At 41.7% G+C, this 17,176-nt stretch overlaps 1 protein-coding gene across 2 annotated transcripts; it reads right to left on the bottom strand.

Annotated features, from left to right (window-relative positions):
* Positions 1 to 1,044: 1,044 nt before the first annotated feature.
* Positions 1,045 to 16,899, bottom strand: AMT (aminomethyltransferase). Of its 2 annotated transcripts, XM_031959207.1 has the most exons (10): positions 16,622 to 16,899; positions 15,468 to 15,635; positions 11,235 to 11,315; positions 9,845 to 9,976; positions 9,570 to 9,648; positions 9,224 to 9,369; positions 8,718 to 8,898; positions 4,707 to 4,862; positions 3,166 to 3,252; positions 1,045 to 2,747 (listed from the first exon to the last, which is right to left on the bottom strand). In XM_031959207.1, exons 1-10 carry the CDS (start codon positions 16,733 to 16,735, stop codon positions 2,569 to 2,571), a joined length of 1,323 nt encoding a protein of 440 aa, XP_031815067.1. In that variant the 5' UTR covers positions 16,736 to 16,899; the 3' UTR covers positions 1,045 to 2,568. The 2 variants fall into 2 exon arrangements, with proteins under 2 accessions (XP_031815067.1, XP_031815072.1); XM_031959212.1 differs by lacking the exon at positions 3,166 to 3,252.
* Positions 16,900 to 17,176: the final 277 nt, after the last annotated feature.

Raw genomic sequence — 17,176 nt, 5'->3', positions numbered from 1 at the left:
CAAGTGAAAAGTTTTCAGGTATTTGTGAGTGGTCTGAAAGACCAGCTATACATGCTTGAACTCAGTTGGCACTGCAGTAGGAAGGAGACACAGTTTGGAAAGCCTGAGGTACCCATGGCATAAAGGTCCTTCCAGGAATGATTCTGCCTTCTATTAGTAAACTACTTTTGAAACAAGGGTCAGAAGAGCTCTTATGGGTTATCCTGGGCAAACAGAATCACAAGTTGTACCCTGGATACAGGGACGATTGTACCACTGATAATCCTGTCTCCCATCTTGCTGGAGAAATGGAATATTTTACAAACTTTTGGGCTGGACACAAGTGTGCAATATTAAATATCTGGGAGTATACAAAGCCCAACTTGGAAAATGGAGATGGGCTGTGATGTGTCCCCTGCTACCAGCCCCGCCTTGTGTCCATTGTAGGCACTACATCCTCAGGGTAAGAATAGCTCCCATTTATGGTTCAGTTTACTTGGCTGACAATTTTATAGAACAAGTAATCGCAAAAATTATCCACATTTTCAGAAGGAAACCGGCCCGGAGTGACCATTCTATAAATGTGTAAGTCAAGATGATTCACATCTTGTGTGCTGGTAAAACTAAAGTATCAATGATGAATGGAAAGATTACTCATTATAATAGCAATGAAATTAAAGGTTTGTAAAATGCTTTCCAGGCGATCTCCATGACAATCCTGTGAGGCAGGGACAGTTATCTTCCCTATTTTACAGAGTAGGAAACGGGCTAAATGAGAGGAAGTCATTTGTCCAGAATCACACAACCAGTAAATGTGGAAAGCAGCATGTGACCTCAGATTTTCCTCACTCAGTGCATCACCTAAATGCCTATCTCTTGTAATTACTGCCAGAATGAGCTAGCCAGTACATCTCCAGGACTTTCTAAATGGAACCTATTCAGGATTAGTTCCAAAATAGGAGCTTATTTTCCAAACTAGGTCAGATTCAGGCAGGAAAGGGGTATGGAAACACTCCTATTCTAGTGGTAACCACCTGAAGGAAGCATGAACCACAGACTCAGACATGAAATAAACAGACCTGGAAACAATCAGGATTTCTTTATGCAAGGAAGTGATAAGGAAACATCAGGAAATGGTCAAACCTCATCCAGTACAGAAAGTGGTCACAGGGAACAGGACTAGGCCTTGGAATGTCACAGTATTGTAGGATGGACCTTTCCTTAATCCTACAGGGCAACTGTAACCATATATTTAGCTCAGTTCATGTAAGAATGTCAGCTCATCAGCTCAGGTATAGATTTTTCATGCTATGAAATTACCTGTGGCAAACACGGACACTCAGACTTGCTTCTGAGTCTATCAAATTGCTTCTCTCAAATGTTTCTTTTGGGGAAAATGCATGTTTCTGTCTAGAAATCTTACACCATTGACTTATCTTGAGCACAGCAACTCTGCTCACAGTACAGGCTTGAGAAATATTGGTTGAAGCAATGAATAAAGTTATATATAGGCTCAGAAAGGCAAACTATTAGTTGTAGAACTAGAAAGAACAGTAGAAGGAAAATCACATGACAGAAGAATCAATCTCTGTCCTCCAGTTTGATCATGAAATTAAGAGATTGGATTAGCTAGTCTATACAGTCCCTTAAGCAAATATTAAGTACGTATTATGGTCAAAGCACTAAATCCTATGAATTCTACAGTTAAACTTGTACTTCTTGGCTCAAAAGGCAGAATCAGGATGGATTCAGGGAGACATTGTAGAGGCAGATTTTGGATTAACATAATGAAAAAAAAATTTTTCAACACAAAAGGTTGTCAAAAAGTGAATGGGGCTCCCACTCACTGAGGTCTTCAAGTAGAGGTCTAAGGCTTGGTAATATTAGAGAGAGGATGCATATTTCAGATACCATTTTGGATTAGATTCTCTCTGAGATTCTGTAATTTGCATTACCCAAAAATTGAACATCCTCTAGCTCAGAAAATTGAGTGTTTAGAAAACATGGAAGATGGCAGCTGACATTAACCAAGTCTCCTCTGTCAATACTCACAGAGCAAGATTCCATGTGGGCAGGAAGGCAGTGCCCATGCCATCCCTTGGCCACCTCTAGGATGCCTGAAGGTGGCTTCCCCAACTTTGGGTGCTCAATCTTTTTGCCATAGCTCCCAGAGTGCCTTTATCATAACTAGAGCTCCCATTTCTGGATCATTTGTCCTCCCAATAGGTTCATGAGGTAGGTGATGCTGGGACAATTATCCCTCATTTGATCAAGGAGGAAACTGACTCAAGAAGAAGTGAATTGCCCAAGATTACATCAAGAACAAGTAGCATAGTCAGAATTTAAACCCAGATGCTCTAACTCCAAACCCCATTTCCTTGACATTGTGCTGCCTCAATTAATTTCTTATTCTCCAGCCCCAGATATCTATATTTATATCTTTCTAGAAGGCCTTGGAAGAGCTGCTCACTTATCCACTTACTAATTTCCTCCCTCCGGAGGACATTAACTAACCAATAGGAGAAACTGTGTGGTGTGTGTCCCATTCAACCGTAAAGGGAGGCGAAAAGAAGCGCTTGGAGGATCAGGTCATTTCGAGGTATAGTAGCGGGTGGGCACAAAGGGCATCTTGCTGACCACTGCCTCCTGCTGCTTCTTCCGTACCTCCACCAACAGCGGGGTCCCAATTTTACTATAGCCTCCATCCACATAACCCATGGCCACATTCTTCTTCAGGCAGGGGGATGGGCAGCCGCTGGTGATTTCCCCTGGGAAGGGAAGAGGTAATGAGACATGGAATCAGAGAACAGAGGACTGCCCTGTGCCTGTGCAGAAAGAGACAAAGTAGCTCTCGTTTCTCACACACTAGTGCAGTGGAAAGGGAAGCTTAGTTCCAATGCTACCTTCTGATAGAAGAATCTAAGCTCCGGACTGCTGGGAACTACTTCACATGTCCCCGTGTCTAACAGGATCTACTGCACCTGCACATCACAGCTGTGCATGACCCGCAGTGCATTTGCCCAACAGCCACATCACATTTTGCATATTTCTAGATTAAAGTGAAGTCTTGGTGGGTACCTCATCTGCTGATCTGGATTGGGACTGCAACAATTAGGACCTTTGCCCATCAGTTTGGACTCAGAGACCATGGAGTGGCCAGTGGTAGCCATTCGTGTTTCCTCTCACCTGTATGGAGGGGATGTGAGATCCCCAGAAGCATGGATAAGTGTTCCCCACTTTCTGACAGGATCCAAGGACTCTGCAATAGCCAACCTAAATACAAATTGGGAATGGAACCCTCCCTGGCTTGCCCATCTCCAGCAGCCACCAAAAATGCTTCCACACCTCTACCAATGGCTGGTCCCAATTTTGCTCCAACCACGTAACTCACTGCCTTAGACCCATACTTCAGGATTCTTCTGCAGCTACTTAAGGCCCATATTAACTGAGGCCACCCCCAATTCCTTTTCTCTGAAGCTTGGGCCCTTCATAGCTCTCAGCCCCCATCTTCACAGATCTATCTCTACCTAAACTGATCTCTGGATATCCAGGACTCAAGGCTGCGCCCCAGTGGATAACATGAGAACAAAGACTGAGTAGCAGGTGTACAACACTCCTGAACATGCAGTTGTTTGAAAGACCCTATCTGAGACCCTTTCCCTGCCTGAAGACCACTCAGCAGCCCATCAGCAATCACAGGTATCACTTCATATTTACCAAATCGTTATTGATTAACTAGAAAAAAATAAAACACAACACTAGATGTGAAGTTGGAGGACAAAACAAAACAAAACAAAAATTCCTCAGTTTTAAATTCCAGCTCTTCTATTTCTATGATCCTTTGGATTCTTTCTCTGTAAAATGAGGAGTCTGGCGCAGGTGATTTCTAAGATCTCTTTTGGTTCCAAATCCTATTCCCTTCTTCCTCCTTGCTCTTTCTCTTGGAGGAAGGGCCTAGATGTAGGTGAGTGACAAACCTAATAGCTTCTGCCGCCACAGTTCATAATAGCATTTCTACTGTGCTTTATGTCTTGCAAAGTATTTTACAAATATTATCTCATAGTCCTCACAATAGCCCTGTGAGTTAGATACTCCTATCATCCCTGTCTTGCAGGTGAGGAATTTTGAGTCAGAAAGAGGTTAAGGGTCACATTTAGTAACTGAGGCCCTGATTCCAAGCTCATGCTCTACCCCCTGCACCCCCTGACCATTAGTGATAACTCATGATCACAGTTCAAAGCTAAGCCCTAACTTAGGGGAAGGGGATAGTTAGGATCATGGGGCAGCTGGGGAGTGCAAGAAGTCTGCTTGTAAGTTCAAATCCAGCCTCAGACACTTCCTAGCTGTGTGATCCTGGGAAAGTCACTTAACCCTGTTTGCTTCAGTTCTTCATCTATAAAATGAGCTGGAGAAGAAAATGGCAGGCCGTTCTAGTATCTTTGCCAAGACAACCCCAAATGGGGACACAAAGAGTCAGACTGAACAAATAACAAAAGACCATGGGATCCTGAGCTAGAAGGGACCTCGTACATGACCAGTCCAAAGGAGGAATCAATGACCCTGCCACCATCCAAACAGTAAGGAGCTCCACTAGTATTTGAACTCGGCTCTTTGCGATTCCAAATCTTGGGTTCTTTCCATCGCAGCCTCTCCTCACTTTGAGCATACTGGAGAGGGAGGCATGTACACGTGCCCTGCCCCAAACTTTTCCCCTTGGTTCAACCTACCAATGACAGCTCCCTCTGTGTTCATGATGAGGCTGTGCTGGCGAATAGGTGCTCCGGTAGAAGTTAGCCCCACACGCTTCCGGGCCAGTCTCCCTTTCATCTGGGGGATAACAATGGCAGCACCAGGGAAGTCCATGGCAGCCCTGCGGCGTTTTCCTGTAAGCAGACCCCACCAGATATGGGAGCTGGATGTTTAGCACCCCTCTCACCGGGGGGGGGGGGGGGGGGGGGGGAACTCATCACTGTCTCCTTTACCTTCAGGCTTAAGTCCGCTGCCACAGTCAGTACTTTATGACACTTAGTGAATAAGGAGAATCAGGAATGAATTAAAGTCCTAGTTCCTCTGCCTCTCATTGAGGGCCATTCATTTGACTTTGGAGAACTTTTCTAGACTGAAATCTAATAAGCAGACATTTCCAATCTCTGTCATGAATTCTCTAGCCTCCTGTACTCCAATCTCCCTAAATCCTACCCATGTATTCTACATAAGTGCCCTTTTCTTAAAGACTTGCTTTGAATCCTATCCCAAGTCAGTAAAGGCTTTCCCTGCTAAAAAGTAAAGACTGTTAGAACTTAAAAAACAAGAACTGTCTTTCTATAGAGCTTTAGGGTTTACAAAACATCTTCCATATCAGAACCCTATGAGGTAGGTGATAAGAAATATCATTCTTATTTTATAGAGGAGTATGTCTCAACTTCCCACTCATATCATCCTCCATCAGCCACCAAAGGTATCTTCCTAGAATGCAACTCTAACCAAATCACCATACCTATCTCAAAACTTTACTAAAATATATATGTGAAATACAACAGATTTTATTTGATCAGGAAAATCAAGGGGAAAAAAAATCACTGATTCATTTTTTCAACCCCAGTTAGCATAAGGAGAAAAGAAAGGTTTGTGGATTGGAAACAGGATCTGGTCAAGAGCATACTATGAGAAGCATTCCAGTTCAGAGAGGCCATGAGCCCATTCAAGAAGAGGTCCCATGTCCAGCAACAAGGGGCCTAACCTCGTGTAAGGAACAGCAACAGGTGCCAATTGGCAGTAGTCATTCACTACACAGTTCTGGATTGTAAATCCAAGGTAGATTGAATCAGGGATCTGTACCTCTGAGTGGTGTTCCAAGGTAAAGGGTGGTCAGGAACCCTAGGATATATACTAGTCAGAAGCAAATTGTAAGGTTCATATCTTAAGAGTAGAGTGGGGTCTCAATTTCAGGTTCTAACCTAGTATAAAACCTGCCAAAAAAAATAGTAACCAGAGAAAGAACCTTAGAACAAAAGAAAAACTATAATTCTATCATTCAGAACTAGCAGAGCTTTCTATTTAGATAATACTGGCTGAGTCCAACAACAGTCTGATGAAACTCCAAATAGGGCCTCCTCTAAGTCTATTGCTCAGACCCAAACCCAAGTCAGGAGTTTGCAGATATCAAACCGGAGGAGGCAATGATCCAATTTTGCCCTGGATACTTTGCTTGTAGGTCCCCAGCTTGAATTGTCCTTAGGAGCCTGAAATTACATAATATTCTATATCCCAAGAAAGTAGCAGCTGATCCCAAAGATCAGCCCAGACATTCCCTTCAAGGGTACATAGAACCTGGCCCTAATAAAATCCAAAGTCAGATAGTAAGCTGGAAGAATGAACAAATGGGGGGAAAAAAAACCTACCATAAAAAGCTATTATAGTTGTAGGGACACTCAAGATACAAACTCAGAATAAAAAGAATAACTTCAAAACTTCTATAAGTAAAGCTTTAAAGAAAAACATAGCTTAGGCACAAATTCAATTAAAATTCCTGGAAAAGATGAAGCAAGAGTTTTTTAAAAAGAGCAAAAATGTTATTAAAAATGAGGTTACTAGAAAAAAAATGGTAAAGAAATAAGAGCTATGGGGAAAACTCATAAAGGCAATTTGCAGTGACTTTATGAGTTCACAAGAAATATTAAAATAAAATCAAAGGACTGAAAAGATAGAAAAACAGATTGAGGAAAGTTAAAAATCATCATATTACCTGAAAGTAATGACCAAAAAAAAACAAACAAAAAAAACAAATCAAAAACCAAAAACCTAGACATCATATTTCAAGTAAGAATAAAAGAAAATTGCCTAGATCTATTAGGAGTAGAAACAGTGGAAAATAGAATCTATTAGTTACCTGCCAAAAGAAACTCCAAAATGAAAACTCCAAGGAATACTGAAGACAAAATCCAAAGTTATCATATCAAAGAAAAAAATTACTGAAAACAATAAAAAAGAAAGAATTCAAGTGTTGAAAGCTGCAGTTTGGATACATGCTTTAGTAGGAACTATTTTAATGGAGCAGACAGCTTAGAATATGATATTATAGCAAACAAAGGCTATATCTATCAACCAAGAATAACTTACCCAGCAAAAAATAATGGATCTTTAAAGAAATAGAGGACTTCCAAGCATTCCTGATGAAAAGTTTAGTGCTATGTAGAAACTTTTAAATGCAAACACACAAGTTAAGAGAAATATAAAAAGGTAAGCATGAACAAATACTGATAAAATTCTAATAGATAAGGGTTCATGAAGTTTAATTAAACAGAAGGCCTAGAAGTGCTTTATTTTGTTTTTAATATGTCTAGATGATCTTAAAAGAATGGAAGAGGAATATACTGAGACAGGGAAAGGAAGGATGAGGAAAATTCACACAATTGGGGTATATAATCAGAAGTACATAAAAATAAGGAAGAAAGAATAGTGGAGTGGCTGACATTTGAACCTTTCATCTGAACTAGTCAAAGGAGGGAAAAATAGCTACACACAGACTGTTGGATACAAAAATAAATTTCATTTAACAGGGAAACAGGTGGGAAAGGAGACAAGGGAGAATTAAAAGAAGGGAAGATTAAAGGAAAGTCTAATAAACCCTAAGGAAAAAAAATTCTAAAATAATGTACAAAAATATTTACAGCTGTTTTGAGGTGACAAAGAATGGGAAATTGATGAATGGGAAGCCTTCATCAAGTGAAGAAAGGCTTAATTAATTATAGTATATGAATATGATAGAATACTAATGTACTTTAAGAACTAATTAAAGAGATGCCTTCAAAGAAACCTGGGAAAACTTGTATGAACTGATACAAAGTGAAGTAGGCAGGACCAAGAGAACAATTTCTATAATGACAACAAATACCATAAAGATAAATAACTTTGAAAGATTTAAGAACTCTGATCAGAAATAATGACTAATTAGAATTCCAGAGGAAAAATGCTGAAATATACTCCCAATCTTTTGATACAGAGATGAAAGTAACAGAGTATAGAATGAGATATATTTTCTTTTTACAGAGGCAGAAATTGTTTGTAATAGTAGTTTTGTTTTTCTTTCCTTCTCACGTGAGAAGGTGAGTTTGGGAGGGAGAGAAGATAGATTTTTGCTGATTAAAAAAATGTAATTAAAAAAGGTCTTTACTCAAATTTACGGTTCTTTCCAGTATATCATGCTTCTTCAAGTAGCATTTTTTCCTTTCCTAATGTACTTTTCACACATTATAGTCACTCAGAAAATGAGCTGGGTCATATAGCAAGAATAAAGGACAACAGATCCCCAGTCCAAGTAATGTACCGATAATCTTAAAATATGAAAATATATAGAAAAAAACCTTTCTGGAGGTTGAGGCAACATGTATAAGAGCCAGATCAATTTGCCTCTGGAGGCCTTTGATTTTTTTCATCTGTACAATGAGGGGATTAGATTAGATGTCCTTTGAGAATCCTTCTAACTCTACATCTATGATTTGCTAAAGTACAAAAATAAGTCTGTTTCAGGTTGCTGTGTTATACTGTGAACTCCGTGACTGGATGACATTACAGTAAAACTCTGTACTTCCCCCCTTCCTAAGTAAAAGGCCCTGAAGACAGGCATGTTTGGATGAATGCACAAATGAAAATGTCCCTCCATCTGGCCCAGCCCCCAACTCATGGCATGAGGGGACCCAGTGGGAGAAGCTGTCCTGGGTACCCCTGCCCTGACTCACCCAAGGTCCAGCTCAGGCTCCCCTCCACAGGGGTGGTGTGCTCATCTATGTCATTCCCATACAGGCACAGTCCAGCCTCCAGCCGCAGGCTGTCCCTGGCTGCCAGCCCTGCCAGCTTGACCTCCTTGTTCTCCAGCAGCACTTCTGCCAAGTGGATGGCCTTCTCAGCTGGCACCGATATCTGCGTGGAATAAGGTTGTGGGGTTACAGGAAGGCAGCTGGCTCTTCCCCAAGAGAGCGCCCATGACCCCCAAAAGCATAACTACTCCGAGGGGGCCAAAACTGTCCCAGCCCTTCTGAGAGCCTAGGGAAAGGGAGAAGATGGGCACTGTATACCTCAGATTTTAAAGTGGGAAAGGGCCTTGAAGGCCATTCAGTTCATCATCATTTTCAAAGGAGGAAACAGGCCTATGAGGTGAAAGAACTTGCCCAAATTTCTAAGCTTGTAAAAAACACAGATCTCAATCTGAACTCAGGTCTTCCGACTCCAAACATGCTCTTTGTACCTCCACACCATCCTCCCCAGTGTAACCGCAGCGTGTCACACGGCAGCCAGGTATTCCAAAGACATCCATCATGGCACTGGTCATGAAGGTCAGCTTCCGGAGGTCATCGGCCACCCCAGCCTGTAGCACCTGAGCCGCTGAGGGACCTGGTATGAGGAGCAAAGGGTCAGAGATCTGCCCAGCACACAGCTGCAGTTCTGGAGCTTTGCGGAACTATGGGGGGAAGAAAAGAGATTTAAGGGAGAGGCATATTTCCTACTTCCTCTCACTGGTTTAGACCCAGACTATCATGGCAATGCTCAGAAGGAATATCTATCACTCTGGCTCTGCCCTCAAAGGCACTCACCTTGTAGGGCTATCAAAGCATTATTAATCACCTCCAGATTCACATCACAGCCAGCACTTTTCAGTTCTGATACCTTGTTCTGAAAACAGAGAGAAAGGCTTTGGCTACAGGGCCCTTGAGAACATGGGCCCATATTTGGTCCCAAAGCCAAATAGGACCAGCTTCTACTGAACTTTAGGACCCAGCTCCAGAAGTAGATTTTTCCCCACCCTGGACACCAGGAAATAGGCCATTCATTCTCAGGGACTTACCAGCCACTGAACAACATCCCATACCTGCATGAGGGCCATGTCCTTCTCTCGGCACCCAGCATTGGACACCACGTACAGATAATCATCAGAGGTGTTTGTCACAATCAGATCATCTATGATACCTCCTTCTTCATTGGTGAAGAGAGTCAGTGTCCCCTATCACCAAGACCAAGCACATCAACCACGAGGCACCAGTCCTGGCCTTGAGGCCTGGATCCAAAGGCTACAAAGTAAACTCCTGCAGCTCTACAGAGCAGAAACCATGATCTATGAGATCACCCCAATGACTGGGACATGCTCATTTTTTTAAATAATTTTTTTTTCTCAAATGTAACTTTTTTCTTCTACCTATACTGCCCTTTTCCTATTCTTAAGTCTTTCAGAATTGTTTTTTTTTTTTTTTACAATATCAATATTATCGTACAAATTGTTCTCCTGCAAAGTACATTAAGCATTCTTATCTTTAATAGCTAACCAGAACAGTTAACAAAGGTCTCCTCTGTAAGCAAATAGGACTCTGGTGCTAAGCATTGTTTCTAGAAGAAAAGATGTGTCAGAATCAGGGCTAGGGCTTAGTCTATGATTGGAGAGACTGTGTGTGTGTATGACTAGTTAGAGCTCAGGGGCAAGTATAGCTTATGTGGTTTAACCTCCACTTCTACACTTCAGCTGAATTTTCTAATGGCCATGATCATGCCCATGGTAAATAAGTCTAACTCAGAAGTATATCATCACTGTGCAAATGTGATGGTCTCCAGTACAGAGTATTCCTCCTATCCTTCTATGACTACTTCAAGAACATTTCACTGGATTGGTTTGGCTACTCCCCACTCCACCATCACAAATTGAAATTCTTTCACAATTTAGAAGACCGTCTTTGAGAGTTGCTGTGGCTTGATATTACTTGCAGCTTGTGCTGCAAGTGGTGAGGTCCTCCAACTCAAGCAGGTTTGTTATGGAACCACAGACATAATCTTGTACCAAGTCCATATACTAAATGTTCTAAGACTTGCCATAGATTGAACTTCTTTGGCAAAGCCTGGGAGAACTGGGAAGCCTAAACAAATTATAAGGCATCAAAACTGGACTATAGCGGGAGGACCACCACACATACACAGCAGTTAACATAGTGTTAGTACATCTGCTGTTGAAGATGGAATCTGTCAGTGGGTCTATCCTAATGGCTTTGGAACAGTTGCAGTTCTAAGATTGGGTCTACCAGTAGTACAGATTTACTTGAAGTTAAACTCCAAGAGGCAGTCCCTCTAGTGGCAGTAAGAATAGTGGCAAAATAAATCAGCAGGCATTTTTTTTTTTAAAGCAGGCATTTCCATGTAGGCAGGGATAAGCTAAACCAATGGGACCAGAAGAAGTGAGGAAGAAACAGCTGGGAGTTGACAGGCAAGGACATTACCTGGTTTGGCTTTAGTTCAGCAATGTCACTGACCACCAAGCTCTCCATCAATTTCACTCGATCTTTTCCAAATATCTTGGTCTTGTAAAAAGATTAAAAGATGGTTTTAGCAGTAGGAGCATGGGCTTCTGTGTCAGAAACCCATGAAACAAATCACAGAGTCATTCAAACTCACAGTGAAAGGGGCCTCAGACATTTAGTCCAACTCAAAATATATTACCAAGTAATTATCATCAAAACTGGGTAAAAAAATTGAAAAACTGTTTTTGAAAAATCAGTGTTTCAGATTAGAAAAACATATCAAAATGTATCCACAACATGTCAGGACTAGAGATAGAAGACAACAATCAACTATATACAAAAGATTAACTTTTGATAAACTCAGGAAAAAAACTGAGGAAAAGAATTCATTATTTTATAAACATATGTGAGGAGATTGGTTAGCGATTTGTCAGGAAACTTGATTTAGACTCACGTCTCAAGAAAAGAGGAATGGTTAAATAACTTTTCATTAATATAACATAACTCTAAAATGCAATTAAGATAAACAAACATAAGGAGTGTAAATTTAGATAGACCTTTATGAAATATAAAGCAAAAGAAAAAAAGCACAAGAAAACAAACAGTAGTATATACTACCAAATATGGAAGAGGAAAATTGAATGGGAATGAATAGACAAAGATTCCAGATAGAAACTGAGAAGGACTTAAAAGGTTATGACATTTTGTGTTGCAATTCATTTATTTAAATGTTAAACCTAGAATCAGAAAGATCCAAGTTTAAATTTGCCCTCAGACACTAATTGTGCAACCCTAGGCAAGTTAACTAACCAATGTGTGCCTCAATTTCTTCATCTGTAAAATAGCAAAAATAACTGCGCCTAAATCCAAGAGTTGTTGTGAGGATCAAATGAGATAGCACTTAGTACAGTGTCTGGCACAAAGGAAACACTATAGAAATATTAGCTATTGTTATTAACACTTGCAAAAGCAAATTTAATTAGCAAATATAATTTATTACAAGAATCCAAAAGTAATTTTGTGTCTCCTCAGTACAATCTAGAGTTAGGAATCCCGTGATTAATAGGAAGGGAAGAAAACAATTGTTTATTAAGCACTTACTATGGGTCAAATATAATTTGATCCTATTAACCACAGTGCCTCTTTAGACAAAAATATTCCTCTCATGGAGAAGAGCATTTCTGCTGACACAATCCCCCCCAAGTTTAAAACTTTGGAATCACTTGGACTTTTCCCTCTCTGTTACATTTTATAAGTTGCCAAATTTTGATTCTTCCATCCCCTCTTCTCTGCTTATGAGGCAACTGCCCTAATTCAAGATCCCATTACCTTTCCCCTGGACTATTAAAATAAAATAGTCTTTCACCTTTTAACTCCTAGCAAATGACCAAGTCATCCTGGCAGGTTTAGCAACCATTGTAAATCAATAAACTGAGTGACCTCCAGGAGGCAAAGAGCCCAGTGCTAGGAGTCAGGAACTAGGCACTAGCTCAGGATCTGCTAACTTCCTGGGTGGTCTCTGGCCAAGTTCCTTCTTCTTGTGGGGCCTTAAGTAAAGTCTAAAGTAAAATGGGAGAGTTGGGTCCTAAGACCTTTCCAGATCTGACTTGCTGTGTTTATAAATGGAGACCTTGTAAGTTCAGAGATTTTTAACAGAAAGGGATCATAGAGGCAATCTAGCCTAAACCCCTTCTTTTAAAGGGAAGGAAACTGAGGCCCAGGAAGATCAAGGGTCTCATCCAAGGCCACACAGGTAGCATGTGGCAGAGTCAAATCAAGAAGTGTTTGTTAATCACCCAGTATGTACCAGCCACTGTACTAAGTACTGGAGATAAAAGGAAAGTCAAGAAAACAGTTTCTGTCCTCGAGGAGCTCACAGTCTAACTGGAGGCAAACACATACATACAATCAAGATATACCCAGGCTACATCAATATTATATGATGATCAGTTCTGACGGACATGACTCTTTCCAACAATGAGATGACTGATATCAGTTCCAATGATCTTGTGATGAAGAAAGCCATCTATATCCAGAGAGAGACTGTGGGAAGTGAATGTGGATCACAACATTCTCATTCTCTTTGATGGCTTGCATTTCGTTTTCTTACTCATTTTCTTTCCTTTTTAATCTGATTTTTCTTAGGCAATAAGAGAATTTTATATGTTTACACATATTGGATTTAACATATATTTTAACATGTATTAACATATATTGGATTGCTTGTCATCTAGGAGAAGGAGTAGGGAGGAGGGGAAACTATGAAACAAGGCTATGCAAGAGTCAGTGTTAAAAATTATCCATGCGTATGTTTTGAAAATAAAAAGCTTAAAAAAAAAGATATACCCATGTTAAACTGGAGGTAATTAATACAGGAAGGACATTAGTATCAAGGAGGACCAGGAAAGGCTTTTTGCAGAAGGTAGAACTTTAGCTAAGATTTGAAAAAAGCCAGGAGAGCCAAGAGGTGAAGATGAAAAGGGAGATTATTCCAGGCTTAGGGGGAAAGCAATTGAAAAATGCTTTAAGTTGGGAGATGCAATTGTGCACAATGTGGATTGTGCAAAGAACGGAAGAGAGGTAGGTATCAATGGATTCCACAATTTGAATGGGAGTTATGTGTAAAAAGACTGGAAATGGATGAGTCAGATCGAAGATTTAATAATTAATAGGTTGCTGAATACTGAATGACACTGATCTATGCTTTAAGATCAATTTGACAACTAGATGGACAAGGACAGAAGAGAATTCAAGACAGAGTCCAACTAGTCCATGTGTAAGGTGATGTGGGCTTGCACTAAGGTGGCAGCAATATCAGAGAACAAGGCTTACATGAAGAGGTAATATGGGGATAGAATCGACAGGCTCTGGCAACTGATTGGATATGAGGGGATTTAGAAAAGGGAGTTGGTTGACAGCCTCAGCCTGCTAATGAGAACCTGCATGACTGGGAAGATAGCAATGTTCTAGACAGTAATAGCAATGTTAGGAAGAGGAAAAGGCTTTGGGGAAGAGTTTAGTTTTAGACATGTTGAACTTAAACTGTCTGTGCAAAGTTTGATGTTAATGAGCAGCTGGAGATTTGAGACGGGAGGTTAAATTTGAGAATCATCAAAATAGACAATTTAATTGATGAGCACTTATGATATAGAGGGAAGAGGGCTCAGACAGAGCCTTGGCGGAACACCCTAAGTTCATGGGCATGACCAAGATAAAGAGCCAACAAAAGACACTGAGTAGTAGTGAGATTGATGAAAAAGGTAGAGAGTAGTGTCATTAAAAATTGGAAAGAAGAGGGTTTCATGGAGAAGAAAATATTGAAATGTGTTGAGGGGCAGACAGGTCAAAAAGAATGAGGACTGAGGAAAGGGCATTAGATTTCATAATTAAGAAATCCTTGGTAACTTTGTAGAGAGCCATTTCAGTTGAGTGGTAAGATGGAATACAGAGAGCTGAGGAGAAGCAGACAGCCTCTGAAATGTGAGGGTTTTTTGTTTTTTGAGGATGGGAGACATGGGCATGTTTGTTAGCAGCAAAGAGGCAGCCGAGAGACTAAAAGAGACAAGATTAGTGAGAAAATTAAAATAACAGGCAATATGCTGGAGAAGACAGGTGGAATGAGATTACTTGTGTATATGTTAGAATTCAAACAGATCCTCTACCTCCAGAAATCTTATTCTAGCAAACCAGAGACATATGACTTGTTACCTGGAACTTGATTTTTTTAAGGCAAACATTTCCATATATTAACTCTGTTCTTTGCTGGACCCTTGATTATTACCCAGGTGAAAATTAGTTTCTGAACCCACAAACTGGGGGCCTATCCATGATGACCCACCCTAAGACCCAGCCTGAAATCAAATTCAGGATTTCAGAGTAAATGCTAAACTGGCAACAAAATATTCTCACTTCCTCGGTTTTATTGCTATCAGGACAAAGTAAAATCAAAAACAAAAATCACTCTCCAAAGTCTTTCCACTAATTCTTAATATTCCTTTAGAGTGGGAGAAGGGGTGCCAAGGAAAGGGCATTGTAGGAGAAAATCTTGAAGCTCTCTTCTAGTCCTAACATATTGACATTCTTATTCAAGTCTATATAGTGTCTGGCTGGTATATTCAAGAGCTCAGGACAAACAGTTGGCTATAGTGCAAAAACAGTCAGAACTGGCCCACCTCCCTCCTTTCCTCCTGAACTTAGATCCAGGTCATTCACCTGCAGCATGTGGGATACATCAAATAGGGAACAATGTCTTCGGGTGTGCAGGTGGGATTCTAAGTGGCTGTCCCGGTACTGCACAGGTAGACTCCAACCAGCAAAGGGCACCATTTTCCCACCATGGCTCTGGTGGAAATCAAACAGGGGTGTTTTCTTCAAGGGCTCCTGCCAGGGAGGGAAATCACTAATCTGAGAAGATGACCTCTTGACACCTAGTCTCAAATAGACAGGCCAGATGGAAATAAGATTTGACACTCTACCTGGGGCCCTTTTCATCCACTCAAATTTCTCCTGGGGTCTGACAGAACCCCATCTTCTCTGGGGTCATTTCCTTCCATTATTTTTAAATCCAAACTAAAATCTCCAAGCCCTCCACTTTTGCCTTTTCCTATTTTAACTTGTATATTGTCTCATTCAAGATTGTGAGCTTGAAGGGAGCCGTTTCTTGCCTCTGTAATCCCAGAGTTGAGGCACTGTGGCCTCCCTCCCAGGTACTAGGATCCCCTTTCTCCAACTCTTAAGCCTCCTTCCCAAAGTTATCCTCCCCTATCTCGGGCTCTCTCCAAGTCGGTTCTTCTCTTTCCCGGCCCATATAAACTTTTCCCCCAGGCCAAGTGCTTCCCTTCCCTGATCCCCTTATTTTCTCCCCTCTTGCCTGTACGCTCTCCCTTTTACCAGTCCCTCTTCAGGACCACTTCCTTCCCTAAGATCCCTTCTAGGGGCTTCGGCCGAACCCTTCTCCCTTTTCCTATTTAACCCTATTTAGAACCCCCCCCCCCCTCTTTTCATGCCAGTCTCCTGTCGGTAGAACAGAATCCGGACGCCCTTCCACCTTCCCCTGGCCAGAACCCTGTTGGGACCTCTGCTGCGTTTTCCCCTTCTCTGCCTGTAGACCCTCCCCAGGGACACCACCACCTTCACTTTCCCTTCCGGAGCCCCCTCTCCAAGGTTTCCGCCTCTTCCCCCTCCCCTCCACCCTTCCCCCCGCCCCAGACCCTAATTACTCATCTCCAAGATTTTAGCACCACCACCCCCTTCTGAGTTTGCAGCCTTTCTCCCCAGAAGCATCCCTCTTCCTGTCCCCTGGGGGGTCCAACCCCTCCACTTAAGTCTCATCCCCTAGGCCGCAACTCCGGCCGAACCGGTCCCACCTGCCCCGAACTAAGAGGCCGTCGTGTTGCTGTGGGTCGGCCACTTCGCACCCCCGCCGCACCAGCGCAAAGGAGGTCCAAAAGTCCCCAAGCCGAATTCCTAATGCGCTGCATCTTCGAGCTGAGAAGCTGGGACGGGATCCCTAGCCTTTTGACTCTGCTCTGACCGCGCAGGTGCTGGCCGGCTGAGCAGCAGAGGACAGTGGGAGATGTAGTTCCGTTTCCCCCTCCATTTGCCCAGAGGGGGTCTTCTGAATTTCAGTCCCAGCCCTAGGGCAAACTCCAAGGTTTTCTTTTTACTAAACACTTAATGGTACCAATCGCTGCGTATTAGGACCAGGTATGGGTGTTGCCTTTCAAGCAAAGTTTCCAGACCATCATTGTATTCCTATGGGTTGGAAAACGTGTTTCATTACAGTAGATAAAAACAATTTAGGTACACATGAAGCATATTTTCCTTAAGCATTAACAAAATTCTTAGAATCAGAACAGCAAGAAACTTCACTTGAACCGCCTGAGAAACGGGAAGACAATAGAATATAGCCTGTATTGTGG

This window comes from Sarcophilus harrisii, chromosome 1 (genome assembly GCF_902635505.1).
Source record: "Sarcophilus harrisii chromosome 1, mSarHar1.11, whole genome shotgun sequence".
Taxonomy (NCBI): domain Eukaryota; kingdom Metazoa; phylum Chordata; class Mammalia; order Dasyuromorphia; family Dasyuridae; genus Sarcophilus; species Sarcophilus harrisii.
The sequence above is the reverse complement of the archived record's forward strand: the minus strand, read 5'-3'. Positions and strand labels throughout refer to the sequence as shown.